A 15,970-nucleotide genomic window follows, 5' to 3' on the forward strand; every position below is an offset into this window, starting at 1 on the left:
ATCAGTACAGTATTAGGTTTACAACTGTACCCAGCCTAACCCTCACCTATGAACTACATAACCTATCACTCAGTGACACATTGTACAGTCTTCTAACCATTCACATTTCATTGCATTCGCACCTTTGATAATCTTCCCTCTCAACTGTCCGTGATTCAACACAGTAGTTGTTAATGAATGCAATATCTAACCCTTCCAGTTTAAAAGTCTCTCCTAAGCTAAATAAAAGCCTCTGAAAGCAGCATAAATTAAATGAGAACTACATCATTAGGGTAGTTGTAGAGTAACCCTGATCTGTCTGGTAAGCTGATCCATCAACCACAGGCAAGAAATTGCCCCTGCAAGGCCATCCCATGCAATGAACCTGTTCCCTTACAATGGACAGTGCCTCTCCACAGCATGGCACAGGGAAAAGTGTGGAGGGTTGGTTCCTAGATGGACAGTGCATTTGCATCCCTCCACCCAGTTAACAGGGTCCCCTGTTAGTTATCATGCGGCACTGTAAATGGTTTTCTGGGTTACAGGAAACCATTAGACTTGTCATTCAGTGTAGAGTTGGCTTTGGAAGACGAAGGCAGCACAACATCAAGTGAGTGGACGATGGTTGCCACCACCTACCACTACAACACTGATGTTGTTTTGCACAACATCAAGTGAGTGGACGATGGTTGCTACCACCTACCACTACAGCATTGACGTTGTTTTTATTGTTGAATAACTCCAGCCTGTCCGGCTGCGCAGACCCATCAACCACTGGCAAGCAACTGCCCCTGCTATGAACTGGTGTTCCCTTGTAGTTGACAGAGAGATCCTCACTGTGGCAAAGCATGAGGAAAAGGGTGATTTGTTCCTAGGTGGATGCTGCATCTCTACACCCCAGCTAACTTTAGTATGCTCCACTTTACCCTGTGATATGGTTACATGGTTATGGCCTAGAGCTGTAAATGATTTCCTGGGTTACAGGAAACTGTTAGACTTGTCTCTCAATGTAAAGCCACCTGAAGTGGAAAGAGTCAGAAAGGAATAAGAGAAGTAGGAAGAAAGGAGGCCACACATAAAGACAGAATGATAAAGTGAAGGAAGAAGTGGGCTGCCTTACACTTTGTGCGTGAAAATGTTACCGGATAAGTGGTAATAGTGCCCTGCATATGCCACGAGGTAGTAGCTCCCTCAACTTTTTCCTGTCACTCTGAGTTCTGCAATGATGACAACTTCATAGATGACACCTAAGTCTACACCAGTGATTTTTTTTTTTCCCCCCACTTAACAACTAGCATTATCAAACCTGTTCATAGCCTGTGTTTATAATTCAGTTCAACAAAATATTTAAAACTGCCATTAGAAAAAGTATACTGCTAAAAGTGGAACACATGTATAAAAAAGGTTAGTTTTGCAAAATATTGAAAGCCTCTTAGCTGTATGAATTAAGGAGAACCTGTTATGAATACTAACACACATATAACTTTTATCTTATTTAATTTTAATAACTTTATCTGAAAACTCTATTGTGCCATATAAAAGCATTTTACATTTTTTTTTTTTTTTTTTTTTTTTTTAAGCTTCATGATAATGTAGTTTTACACCATGCACTCCTCAATTTGAAGGGCTAATGCACTACTCCTATCGAAAGGACTTTTTTGAAACAAGTGCCACTTTCCAACAAGATGCCCCTCCTGAGGTCAGCTTATGGCCCTTGGGTAAGACTGAATGTTCAGTCCATCAATTAACTGCCTGCATTCTAACTCACTAGACCATGGAGCCTGCTTAGCTTAATAATTATAATGCTGTAGCAATGTAAAGTATCCTATAGTTTTTAATGATACAGTGAAATGCTAAAGATATTACAGTACTAATTATGGAATAACATTCTAAAAACCCATTTAAGCAATGTTATTTTTATTATTGCCTGTGTAGCAGGTGCAGAATGTTTTTTCGGCAGTATCTTTGCATTCATCAATCTGTGACCAATTATGTTTTGAAAGCCTTGACCTTAAACCTCATTTTCTGTAGGTCAATAGCTACTGACCATATCCCAGTTTGAATTTAAAGACCATGGGTCCAAGGTCACAGACGTGAATAGGAATCCGCTCTAAGCATGCAGCTCACCCATCCTGGGAGCAGTCAAATTGTGGTATTTTTACTCATCATCCTCATCCTCATCTACACCTCCTTTCCCACCCTAGGGCAGGGTGAGAAGTAGCAATGTCCAGACAGCCCAAGTTTGCCCAATCCACTGGGCCACGCTTCCATTCACTCATCATTCAGGCCCCCAGAATCCTGGCTCTATCTGATATGCCAAAAACTTTCACCACATTCTGTTGCTTCATAAAAATGTATCCGATAGAATCAATCTGAAAACTGTCACCTTAAAAAGGGGTGCCAAATCCCTGATCATGCACTTCTCACAACATTCGTCCAGCCAGCTCGATCTCCTGTCAGTCCCCAAGCCTCCTCGACTTCCATACCTCTCTTCCTCCCACAATCACCCACCGTGATCCTCCACCTTCTCCGTGGCCTACCTCACCTCCTCCCTCCTTCAAATCTGCTCATATACCTTTTTCTCCACTCTATTACTATCATTCTCTCCACATGACCATACCATCTCAGTACGCTCTCTTCGATTCTGGTGTCCACAGACCTCCTCACTCTGCATCTTTCACCAATCACATTATTTTGTATCCTATCCACTCTCTGTACTTCATATACATTCCTCAGCAGTCCCATTTCAACTGCTCTCACACTTAACTATTCATTTTCATGCCATACCAAAGTCTAACATCCATATGTTTGAGTTGGCACTAAAATTCCTTCACGTAAGCCTCGCACAGCTGTAACACTCATGCCTCTCTTTCTTATCAAGACCTTCATTGCACCAGCTATTTTCCTTCCTTGTGTCACTCCACTTTCCACTTATTTTGCACATTTTCCTCTCTTTTCTATCATTGTACCCAGGTATTAGAACTATCTCACCAATTCCAGTCTCTCTCCATTCACTGTAACATAACACGGGGAGTCACCTTCTCTCTCTCGATGACCATCACTTTACTCTTTTCTACATTTACTCTCAAGGCACAATGCTCACAGACATCAGCAAAACTCTGCACTAGTCTACCAAATTCTTGTCCAGTATCTGCAAGTAGCACTGCATCATCAGCATACAACAGACTTGAGGTATTCCATCCATCACTATTCATTAACAATGCCATCCCTCTCTCCATTACTTGTGTTTTAACTTCTCTCAACACCCCATCCATATATATATACTGAACAACCACGGGGGCCATCACACAACCCTGTCACACACTCACACTGATCGTGAACCATTTACTTAGTTGCCCATTTACCCTCACACATGCCTCACTACCAACATAACTCTTGACGACACCAAGCAGGTTACCATCAACACCGTACATGCGCAAAACCTTCCACAACCTCTCCCTGTCTTCTTTGTCTTATGCTTTTTCCAGAGCAATAAATGCCATAATCCTAATTTCTATATCTAAAATTGTAATTTTTCATTGTCCTGCTACAAACACACAACTTGATCTGGATATATGCTTCAAATATCACTACAGTTGTACACTAACACATTAACTTTCTATTAAATATACTGATGGACACGTAGTCACTGGAATAAACATGAAAAATTGTTGCTGCTAAACCCCGGTTCATCTGAATATACTGTATGTGCAGACCTGCCAACCACAGGCAAGCAGACACCCCTATTGCACCATCCAACAGGTACAGTGTATATTCTGTGAGAAGATCCAGTGCTCCCTAGTGACAGACAATGTCTCACCAGGGTTGGACCAGGGTCCTTTCCATTGCAAGGCACAGGGAAACAGAGGAGGTCTGGTTCCCAAGTAGATGTTGCAGTTGCTTCACTCAGGATGCACAGCGCTACCATATGTAGGCTCTTTATCAGCACAATATGAAAAGTTATCAGACTTAGCACATTTCCATTATTATATTAAAAAACAAAAGTGTGATAACAAAGGCACATCATTAAGGTACAGATGAATACACAAATCAAAAGAATTAAGTATTTTTCATATCCACAAAATAAAAGGGCGGGGGACTTTTATTACATAAAAAAGGGTATATGAACTAAATATAAAATAATAAAGTAACTCCTCCATTAATGCCATTCACATACAAAATGAACTTATTTCTGATAAGGTTATTTCATAAAACACCACCACCTGAGTTGCTATACTCCTTGAATCCAGTCTTAATTATTCTTGCTATCTCCAGACCACTTCAATTTAAGAGAAACCCTTCACACTCCGGACATTATATATATATAGCCTTAGTTAACCCTCTCATTAAGACATCCTTCCCAAGTTGAATGAAATAGTCTATGTATACATTAATTCATTCATCATTTAATCCTGTGTTCCCTCATGAGGAGCACAGAAGCCTGGGACTAGGCAAGTTGTTCCTGACATTTAAGATGAGTGACCAGCCTCACTCATCCCCAAGTGGCATTACGTGAGCAATAGACCCCAACCACCCCTTGGATATAAACAATATTAAAACTAAAGGTACACCCTTGGATAAAAGGAGTGCAATAGATATGATACTTAAGTGACCCAGTCTCTATCTTACTTCCATCTTCCACCTTTGGTCTTCACATAATTATTTCCCAAAGGAGTTTGAATCCTGTCAAAACAGTCTTCATCTTCCATAACACCCACTAACCTATCATGCAATCCCCCCTCCAACTATCATCATAGAAGTCCTGATTGAGATACTCCTTGCATGTACAGTAGCTATTCATTATTGACTGGTAAGTAATACTGCCTAAGTGGTGACATATGAAGGCTTGTAATACCATCTTAGTGCATAAAAGGACTGCTGGGCTTCAGGGAATGGAATGTCTAGTCTACATCTAAAGGTGAATACAGTGTACAGTACTACAATCAACTGGTGACACAAGCAAAATTCTAAACTGTTATCTCTTCTGTAAATTATTACTTTTCTTTCTCTGACTTATATCACATCATGTTCCTTAATACACTGCACCAAATAAACTCTGATTCACATACTACAGTCAGGCTAATGACTGTATTCCAACTTGCCCAGACCATCATAAGCCCTAGAAGAGACGATGAACCCATTTGGCCCAGGGACTATTTTTTTTGTTCTATTCTTTCTACCTCTTGATAATATCATTCAACTTGGGACAGACTTACAAACTGGAGAGGTTAGATTAAGATTTAATAAAGTATATTCCCCTTCAGTAAGATGGAAGAGTTGAGAGGAAGGATGGGACTGAAGTGTATTGGTGTTGTGATAAGGAAGGGTAGATTGAGATGGTTTGGGCATGTGGAGAGGATGGGGATACCAAATGGGTGCAGAAAGTGAGAAGTGCGAACACTGGGGATAGGGCTGAGAGAGGCAGACTGGGGGGGGGGGGGGGGAACGAGGCCACAGTGTGTGACCTCAGGGGTAAGGTATTGATTAGGGAGACTGCCAGAGATTGAGCAGCATGAAGTGCCACCATTTGGTGACCAAGGCAAACACGTGCAAGTATGTTGGAGCCTTTGTAAATGAAAAGAAATAAGTGTATTCTCTTTCAGTACAAGAGCTTATTCTTATTTTGAATAAAATTATCTGGTACAGTATCAGCAACAATAATCTATAAGACATCATTTGAATTCAATGGATTACATACACAGTACTCATTATGTCTCCCTTCACCCTTTTTACATTCATTTTTGCTAGTAGGTCCACAATAAAAAAACAAATAAATAAATAAAGGTTACAATGCTACTTATCAAGCTGATTTGCCACTTTCCTCCAATTTACAGTACCAGCCTCATGGATAAACTTGTGATAGTTTTAGAACATCAGTGACCTATAAAAACGCTTACTGTAAAAATCTGAAGAAAATCACTTATGACATGCAGTGTTGAGTTCCAGGAGATAATCCCTCTCAGGATGATTATACTAATATAACAGTCTTGTCTGCAAAGACAACAATCTAACAATTCCTCCCTAATGCTAAATTTTGCATACAGCAAGCCCTTGCCTTCTGCAGTACTTAACTTCACCAGCTCTGTTTTCTCACAGTTGAGTAAACTAACACAAACTACACTAGTTTAATGTGAATTTTGAGAAAATTTAATCTGCAGTTCATGTGGACAGTGAATTGAGTGAATCTTTCTGTCTGAATGCTGGATTGAAGAACGGATGTGCCATGTCTCCATGGTTGTCCAATCTGTTTATAGACAGGGTTATAAAACAGATACAAGGTAGAGCAGTAGATGTTGGAGTGGCCCTAATGAGAGAGGGCAACATTTGGAAACTTCCTGTTCTGTTGTTTGCAGATGATACTGTATTGTTAAGTGAAGTTGAAGGGGAATTCCAGGGCTTGGTGAATATGTTTGGGAGAGTTTAAGAAACAGATTCTAATGGTGAATGTAGGGAAGAATAAAGTAATGGTCTTCAAGAGAAATGAAGTCACTGAATGTACAGTTAGGCTGGATAATGAGGAAATGGAAAATGTGAGTGCATTTAAATACTTGGGTAGTGTGATGAGTGGGGATGGAAGTTTAAAGGATGAAGTGCTTGAGAGAGTACAACAAGGAAGAAAGGTTGCTAGTTCTTCAAAAGCTGTGATAAGAAATTGGGAAGTGAGCATGGAAGTAAAAAAGATACTGCATGATAGTACTACAATACCAACTCTAACGTATGGAAGTGAAGCTTGGACCTTGTTGGAAGAACACAAGTCAAGAGTGAGAGCAGTAGATATGAGTTATCTAAGAGGAGCATGTGGAGTTACATGGAGAGAGACTGGCAAATGAGGAAGTAAAAGAGTGTTGTGGTGTGGATGTGGATGTGATAGAAAGCATTAGGAGAAATACAGTGAGGTGGTTTGGCCATGTGGAGAGGATGGAGAGTGAGAGACTAATGAGGAGAGTGCATGTGAGTAAGGTGGAGGGGGGTAGAAGGAGGGGGAGGCCAAGGATGAGATGGAGGGATGGAGTAGAGAGGTTTAAGAGAGAGGAGAGTGTGTGCTGGGAGCAGAGCAGTGAAATGGCACTAGACAGGGTGACATGGGGGTGATTTGTTTCTGGCCACCCCCTGCAAGATTAAGGTGTCTAGCAATAGACAGATAGATAGATAGATAATCTGTTGCTTAATCATCTATCTATCTATCTACTGCCAAATGCCTCAATCCCGTACGGGGTGGCCACATACAAATCGCCTCCATGTCGCCCTGTCCCCCGCCATTTCGCTGCCCTGCTTCCAACTCACACCCCCCTCTCTCATATACCTCTCCACCCCATCCCTCCATCTCATCCTCGGCCTCCCCCTCCCTCTCCCCCCCTCCACCTCACTCACACTCTCCTCATCAGTCTCTCACCCTCCATCCTCTCCACAAGGCCAAACCACCTCAGTGTGTTCCTCCTAACGCTTCCTATCACAGTCACATCCACACCACAACGCTTTTTTTATATCCTCATTTATCAGTAGATATGAAGAGCATGTGGAGTTACATGGAGAGAGACTGACAAATGAGGATGTACAGATATACAAAACTGCTGCCTTACTCAACAAGCTCATTTCAAAATCTTTCACCTTGTTGGTAGTGTGTGCAAGACATTACTTTAACCCCGTGGATTTGTGTGGAATCCCTTTTATTGAAATTTTGCTGCTACCGGACAATTCTATTTAACTTCAGAAATGTTTTACACTGAAAGGGTTGATTAATAATGTATGTAACCACTTCAGTTCAAAAATTCTATCTAAATCTAAATAACAGTCTTGGTGGTAAAAATAAAATGAAAAAAATGTCCCAGGGCTTAAACGGTCAACTACATCTCTGGCAGCAGCTGGCGGACATTTTGTGGAAAGACGTTGCCCATTGCATATGTAGTAGGCATAAAGTACTGCCACTGTTCAACTGGTAGGTTCTTTTCTACCAAGGCATTCAGCTCTTCCTGTGTCTTAGCTAAGCCCTGCCGTCTGAACAGTCTGGCAATGGCTTCAGCAGTAATTTCTCTGCCTTGATTTGTGGAACTAAGGGTCATTAAATCCCGGGAAAAGTTGGCCCAAAATTTCTCACTGCATCGCATTACCTCCTCCATTGCCCCAGCTGACACTCGGCAGCGAGCAAAGTGACAGAATGCCTCCTGTGTTACACTCTTGCTTAGACATGCCATTGACTGAACTTTTTTGGGTTTCTTCAGTATCTTCCCTTTGGGACCAACAGGAGTCTTAACAAATTTAGGACTACTCCCAACTTCCTCCATTTGTCTAACCATATTTGCCAGTGAAGCCTTGGCTGGGGCATCTGCAACAGGTGTTTTCACAGGCTTCTTTGTTAGATTCAGTAAAAACTCCCTCATGGTAAGTTGTCTTGGCCTGGAATCTGCTTCACCTCTGCTGCTACTTGTCCCTGCTGTTCCTGCTTCACTCCCTCTACTGCTGTCCGCCTCTGCTAACCCTCCATGGCTCCCTGCTTTCTGGTTATCACTGTGACCTGACTCCATGCTCACATTCATCAAACTCACTGCTTGACTACTACGTGATGATCTGTATGACACAGACTTTCTTACCACCACGGGCAGTAGGTTCAGCTCCTCTTCACTTTCAGTGTCATCATTAAGCACTCCTGATTTTCTGGCCACTTTTCCAGTTTCTTTTGCCTCCTTATATTCTGCATCTAACAATTCTCTCCCAGTTCCTGCATTTATTGACTTTTCTTTTTCTTCCTGACTCAGTATTTCACTATCTTCTGAAACCATAACCTCTTCCTCTCCTACATCCACCCCTTCATCATCATCATCATCATCATTATCATCCTCTGCCTCTGCATCCTGAAGCACATCCTCATCTTCTAACTGGACTGGTACAGTCCTCTGTGCCATTTTCAAATATTCCATTTGCACTGCCTTTTCATCCTCATTTTCTTTTTCCCCCTCCATTCTTTCCCTCTCTCCTTCCTTCATTATTTCTGGGTCTCCCACATCCAGCTCACCTTCTTCCTCACTTTCTCTGTGTATCTCAGCTGTAGTTGTCACCTCATGTCTTGCTGACTCTAGATGTGACCTTTCTTGCTCCTTACCTTGTGATAGGCTGGATAGCTGAGAGTGGAGGTTTCTAACAGGCACAGAGTCAGCAGCAGACGCTGAGACAGATGCCAAGGTCTCAGAGAGGCTGCCTGTTCTGCCCCGGGAGTAGTCCAAGGGAGACTGTCTCACTGGAAAAATCATGTTCATGTCTGACTCCCCTTTGTCAGTAATATGGCTTTTCCTTGGACTTCCCTTTAAGACTGAATCAGACAATGATGAAAGCACCTTCTTCTCTGATAGTGAGGCAGATTTTTCATGAGATATTCTCTCCACAGCACTTTGTTTTGAGGGAGAGGAAATCTCATCATGTTTTCTTTTTCTTGGGCTTCTAGGTGACTTGTGACCTTTTCTGTCAGCTTCTTCTTCCTGTCCATCTTCCAAGAGAAAGAGAACGCGAGAAATATCTGTTTCTAGTTCTCCAGAATTCTCATCACTGGAGAAACTCGATCGAACGACTTCATCATCATTTCTCAGGTCACGGAAGCTTGGTGGCGGTGGAATGGGGGTACCTCGTGTTTCCTCCTCTACTTCAGATCTTGGTGACAAGCGAAGTTTCAAAGGTGAGGGAGATTTTGATTTCCTGGGGGATGTTTTGGATAATTTAGTCCTTGGAGAGTCAGTGTTTGTTCTCGGAGACAGTGTTTTAGATGTACGAGACACTGTTTCAGGCCTCAAGGAAGCCATTTTCAGCCTTGGAGAAGCTCTTTTGGTCCCTGAAGGTGGTGTTTTAGGCCTGGGAGATAATGTTTTAGCCCTGGAAGATACTATTTTAGACCTGGGAGATGCTATTTTAGACCTGGGAGATAATGTTTTAGCCCTGGGAGATAATGCTTTAGCCCTGGGAGATGCTGTTTTAGGCCTGGGTGATGCTGTTTTAGGCCTCGGTGATGCTAACTTAGCCCTGGGTGATGTTGTTTTGGGTCTAGAAGCTGTACCCTTGACAGTAGTTGGAGCTTTGGACCCAAAAGAAGCTTGTGGGAGGCTTGAAAGTGGTGTTCTGGACCTTGGAGAAGCTGTTTTAGACCCTGGAGATGATATTTTTGATCCTGGAGATGCTCTTTTTGATCTTGGAGAAGATGTTGTAGATCTTGAAGGCGTTTTGTGTCCCAAAGAAACAGTTCTATGTCTTGGAGAACCTGTTACAGGTCCTATGGATGCCATCCTAGGTCTTGGAGAAGCTGTTTTGGGTTTTGGAGAAGCAGTTTTACGTCCTGGAGAAGCAGTTTTATGTCCTGGAGAAGCAATTTTACGTTGCGAAGAAGCTGTTTTACGTCCTGGAGGAACAGTTTTAAGGGTTGGAGTAGTAGTTTTCGCTCCTGGAGAAGTGGTTTTATGTGCCACTGATGCAGTTTTATGTCCTGGTGAAAGTGTTTTATGTTTTGGAGCCGCTAGCTTACGTCCTGGAGAGAATGTTTTACGTCTGGGAGACTCTATTACAGGTCCTAGAGAAACTGTTTTAGGGCCAGAAGAAGCAGGTTTATGTCCTGGAGAAGCTGTTCTAGGTCTTGAAGGTGCAGTTTTAAGTGTTGGAGAAGCTACACCAGATCCGGAAGGAGTCTGGGAGCCTGAAGATGTTGTAGATCTTGGAGAAGCTATACCAGATCTACGAGTCTTGGGACCTGAAGAAGATGTAGATTTTGGAGAAGCTGTTTTAGAACTTGGAGTTTTCTGCTCTGAGTAAGAATCATCAAGCTTGAGTCTACGTGGAGGAGAGGAGGTTCTAAGCCTAGGCGAAACTCTAGTAGTTTCTGGAGATGCAGCAGGCATCCTTGAAGATGGGTTAGAGTTTTTTATACCAGGCCATGTCTTAGGTGAAGGAGAAATGCCTTTCTCCGTAGGAGATACTGCTTTAATTGGAGACGGGGTTCTTGAGTCACGTGCTTTAGATAATTTTGTTTTACTTGCTGGAGAAACTGTCTTAGAAGCTACTACAGATCTAGGAGAAGTTCTAATTGATCTATGACTTTCAGACTTGTCTCCTACATCCACTGCTGTATCAGTGCTGAGAGATTCATTTGTACTCCTGTGCGTTTGTTCCATGGTGACTTCTGAGGAATCTTCATTCGTGATACCTTTGTTGTCCTTTGCTTGCAGGGCTTCAAGTACAGAAGTTAGGTTGAGCTGGATCTGTTTAGTTGGGGCCATGCGACTGCTCGCAAACTTCTGACGTGTGTCCAATTGAGCCTTTTCAAAACTCTCCTCATTTCCAAAGGATACGTCGTATGTTTTGTCGAGCCTTGATATAGACAGATTCTGCACTGTTGTATTACTCAGTGCAGATATATCCTGACTTTCATCAGCAGTTTGCAGAATAGAAACTTTGCTTGGAGAATGGTCATTCCTTGTTGACTCTGCTCTTTCCTGTACAGGACTATCACCTCTGACCCTGCCTAATTTGGTATCTATCCTTGGGAGGGAAACTGTCAATCTCTTCTGAGTTACCTGTGCAAACCTCTGTGTCTCAATATCAATACTATCTGAGGAGGAGTCTATGGTACTAGTGCTAAGATGTGCGTATGTTTTATTGGCCAACAATGTTTGATCTGCATCATCTATGTTCTGCCTCACTGATATTTTCTTGTTGCTACTCTCAAGTCTAGCATCATCAAGCTTCCTCTTTTTGCTATGTGGGTGTCTGGGAGGTTTGGAAACAAGCTGGGAAGTTAGAGCACCTAATTCAATTGGATGCTCAGCCTGACGTGTCTGCTTTCTCTTTTGAAGCCTAGCAGTGGAGACCACTTCAATATTTTCTTCAATAGAAGATTCATCACTGTCCATGGTAGTGAGGTTGGCATATGTTTGATCACCACCACGCACCTCACTAGTGTTGAAGATGACATTCGTCCCAAGAGCTTCCACCTGTCTTGAACGCTGCCGCGGAATTAGTCTCTGGAGGTCATCCTTGTCATCACCACCTGCAGTGTATGTTTGTTACAATCTTCTTACCATGTAAAAGAGAGAATATATCTGTAAACAGTAACAGCCAATCCTAAAATTATCCTCTTTAAGGTGTAAAAGCCCTTACGACACTACCACAGTCCAGTAAATTTAAAGGAAAATTATCTGTCTGATGATGATGAAGGCAGCAATGATAACTAGTAGTAGTAGTAGTAGCAGTAGTAGTAGTAGAGTAGTAGTAGTAGTAGAGTAGTAGTAGTAGTAGTAGTAGAGTAGTAGTAGTAGTTATAGTAGTAGTAGTTATAGTAGTAGTAGTATTGTAGTAGTAGTTGTGGAAGTAAAAAATAAAAATATAATTATAAAAATAAAAATAATAAAATAATAATATTAAACAATATTATATAACACCCCCTTATCTTTGTGATTTTGACTAGTCATGGGTTCCACCTGTGACTTAAATTTACATGAGTGAGTATGTGCACTACAAGTGTCCACCATCCATCTCATACAGTACTTACACTTCCTAACTGCAAGCCAAGAACCACCCTTTCCCTCCACATAACTGGACTGCAATTTTAGTTAGGTTGAACTGTATTTCTCCATAATAGCTCCTAAGCATCCGGTATTTGCCTTAGCCATTGTTGATTTACCAAGTTGCAGGGGTTAATGGACAACACAAACTTTGCCTGACCCAGACAAGGTGCATGCATGCAACCAAGACACCTACCCAGTACTTCAACACATGGCTGCAATTCTACCTATATCCCATTAGCAGTTCCTATCACTGATTTTTTTTTTTCCATTCCACTTCTCATCAAAAGCTTGGCTATGCATAATAGGATAAAGTCAAGAACCCTTGCAATAGCTCTTGCATCAGCAATGCATCAGTGAAGAAAGAGATGTATCTTGTACCTGGCATGCAAGGCTGCACAAAGCTTCAATACTGGAATTAATGCAAAAACACCAAAGCTAACAAATATTTTTCCTGGCAAACACAAGACTCGGCTGAATTTTCCTGGGGTTCCAAGTACCATTCCCCCCCCCCCCAAGGAACAGAAGGGAACATGAATTCCATACCACCTTTACCATGCTCCTTTCCCACCTGAATCCCCATTTTAAAACAAAACTATGTTTCAAAAGAAAAAGCACAACCACTCAATGATCGATTGTAAACTCTTCCACATTTCCAACTCTTCATCTATTTTCTGGAAGGGGCTGAACACATCAGGTATGTTTACCATAACTTCTTACCTACTTTCAAACTCTCACTGTCCAGCAAATTATTGTTTCTTGTACCTGCTCTCAATTCACTGAAAAGGAGCACATTTTCAGCAAGTAAATGACTGTGCATTTGTTCAACACTTATTTTAGTTCCTCTGCCATCCCAAACTAAATTTCTCAACCGGTACTCAATGCATGTAGTGAATAACTTTGCTGAAATTGTGTCCCTTCATTTAACATCTCCCTTGAATGGCATTTTCTGGTATCTGTAATGGATTTTTATATTAGCAGAGCTGTGTGGCTTGATAATTAGGTTGTTGTCCAAAAGGCCAAGAGTTTGATCCCCCGCTGAGGTAAGGAACAGTTTGATTGCAGTATTTCCAATTTCTTTTCAACAGACTTTACTGATCTGCCACAACACCAAGTGACATATTATAAAAACAACCCTTCTAATGGCATCACAAAAGTCCTGAATAAGACTGCCCTAGCATGTATTCAATATGGAAGGTGGGTGCTGGTGCTGTGATAAGTGAATGTGTGTGGCTTATGTGAGAGCTGCTTAGCCTCATGGAACAGGTTGTTAACCTTATGCCCAAAGGTGGACACATGCATGCAAGAGTGCACACACACATGCATGCATAAGTACATGTGCAAACACACACACACACACACACACACACACACACACACACACACAAAGTACATTTCTTCGACAACTTGTGTTTGAACAGCTCTCATAGTAACTGCTACCACTTTAACCGGATCAGGAATTTATAAACACTACAAACAGAAGTTTCCTCATAATCGAGTTAATCCTTGAATGTGGTCTGTTGTCAAATAACCACTTTAGAAGTACCTATGGTCTGTTCGTTTAGCCGGTTTGAAATGACTGTATGACATATGATTTCAGATAAAAATATAATAGGAACAGCCAATCCCATGTTATCCACTTCTGAGATGTACCGTAAGGGTCCAAGACCAGACTAATATAGCCCAATACATTTACCCTCTTCAGCCAGAGGATATCCAGTACATTTCATTCTTGCTACTATCAAATAATTTTATTCAGATTAATATAAATACCTCAATACCCTTCCAGAGAAGAGAATAATGAACACTATCTTACCAATCCAATAAGAAATGTCATATGAAATACAGAAGTTACATAATTTTCCACAAGACTTGGTTGGTAACTACAGGTTTGAATTCCAATGTATCACGGGAAGATATACTGTACATCCTCACTATAATATACTAATAAGGGTAAAGCCAGGCTCGCTAATGCCGACAGTCTGTTATATCCAACATTATATCCAAGGGTATCTCCCTGAGGTGGGATTTCAAGCACATGTTTGAAAATACATGAGAAAAACAGTATATTCTAGTACCTCTCAATTTACATGAGTATTGTGTTCCAGAAGAAGTCACGTAAGTTGAATTTCGTGTACACCCATACCCTGATATCCGAAGGGTTGTGTGCCAGTAGGACTGTTCAGTCAATGAGTATGTCAGATATTGAAGTAATTTTCTCCATAGGATACTGGAAAAAAGCCAGAGATACGCTCCAGGCCGAAATCCAAATTCTCATATACCTTACTCACTCAATACAGACTGACACAGAAACACCATAGGTAATGTTATTATCCTCATAAACAATACTACAGTACTGCTAATAAATGGCACATCAAACATCACAGGCAGAAAGGTAGGGTGGTGACACATGCAGTGTTGAGATGCTTCAGGGCAACTGAACAGCCAGGTAGGCAGCTGGCAGTGTGCCAAGTGGGGGTGGGGGAGGGCAGAGAGATGGGGAGGGAGACAAATGGGGGTGGGGGAGGGTAGGAGGACAGGGAAGGAGACAAGAAACCCAAACAGCCCTACTATCCCCCCTTACTCTCACTCACTTCCTCACCACTCTCTCTCTCTCACACACACACACACACACACACACACACACAGCCAGAGCGAGCAGACGGATCTTGACTGCCTTCCAGCCACTGCTGCAAACCTTAAGTAGTTTTCAGGAATTATGTTTGTCCTGTCTCCATTGGTCTTGTTTTAAGTTTAAAATACTGTAAGTTACTACAGACTACCAAAAATGTAAAGAGTTATTGGCAGAGAGTATACATGAATGTTTGTAGTATTTTTAGTAACAGCTGTTTTGGTCCTGTAACCAACCTCAAACATGGCTGATAATGTAAACATCAAGGGACTCGAATTTCCTGGATTTGATAGTGAAACTAATGTCATGGATTTGGTTAAAACATTGATTACGAGGATTAGTGAACTTGAAAAGAAAGTGGTGAATTTAGTGTTAAAGGACATCTGAAAAAAACGAGAATACTATACAGAGTCTGATCCAGTCCAATGAGACGGCGAACCAGGAGATCAGGAATTTGAAACGAGAAAATATTGAATTAAGGAGAAAACTAGAAGAGAGTAGTAATAAAACGGAGAAGGTGAGTAGTGTGTCAGAAGAGCAAAAGGCAAAGTGGGCAGATGTGAAAGATGAACAGAAAGAAGTGGTCAGCTTAAAGGAAATCATTCAGGAAGGGAAATGAAAAAGAAAAGAAAAATGGAAGAAAATGTAGTGAAAATACTGAAGAAAAAGGATAAAATAGAGAGAAACTGCAGAAAGGAACAGATGTGTGGTAATATTTGGAAACAAAGAAAAGGTTATATCTGTGAGACTCGAGAGAGACACGAATCTGGTGAGCAAAATATTAGGCAAGATTGATCCTGAAGGAGACAAGTGGGAAAAAGAAATT

General features: G+C 41.5%; 2 protein-coding genes across 3 annotated transcripts in view; both read right to left on the reverse strand.

Moving 5' to 3' along the window:
- The window catches only part of LOC145404093 (aldehyde dehydrogenase, mitochondrial), a 118,936-nt gene that overhangs the window by 82,217 nt on the left and 20,749 nt on the right, over window positions 1-15,970 (reverse strand). The window lies entirely within an intron of this gene.
- Window positions 7,824-8,756, reverse strand: LOC145404082 (uncharacterized). The gene has a single exon (XM_080275688.1). It carries the CDS (start codon window positions 8,754-8,756, stop codon window positions 7,824-7,826), a length of 933 nt encoding a protein of 310 aa, XP_080131814.1.

The sequence above is a fragment of the Coenobita brevimanus genome, chromosome 62 (genome assembly GCF_032717465.1).
Source record: "Coenobita brevimanus isolate Jiangsu-jjx chromosome 62, ASM3271746v2, whole genome shotgun sequence".
NCBI classification, from domain to species: domain Eukaryota; kingdom Metazoa; phylum Arthropoda; class Malacostraca; order Decapoda; family Coenobitidae; genus Coenobita; species Coenobita brevimanus.

Coding starts and splice junctions, on each gene's coding strand:
- LOC145404082 (XM_080275688.1), bottom strand. CDS start 8,756: ATGGTTTCAGAAGATAGTGAAATACTGAGTCAGGAAGAAAAAGAAAAG.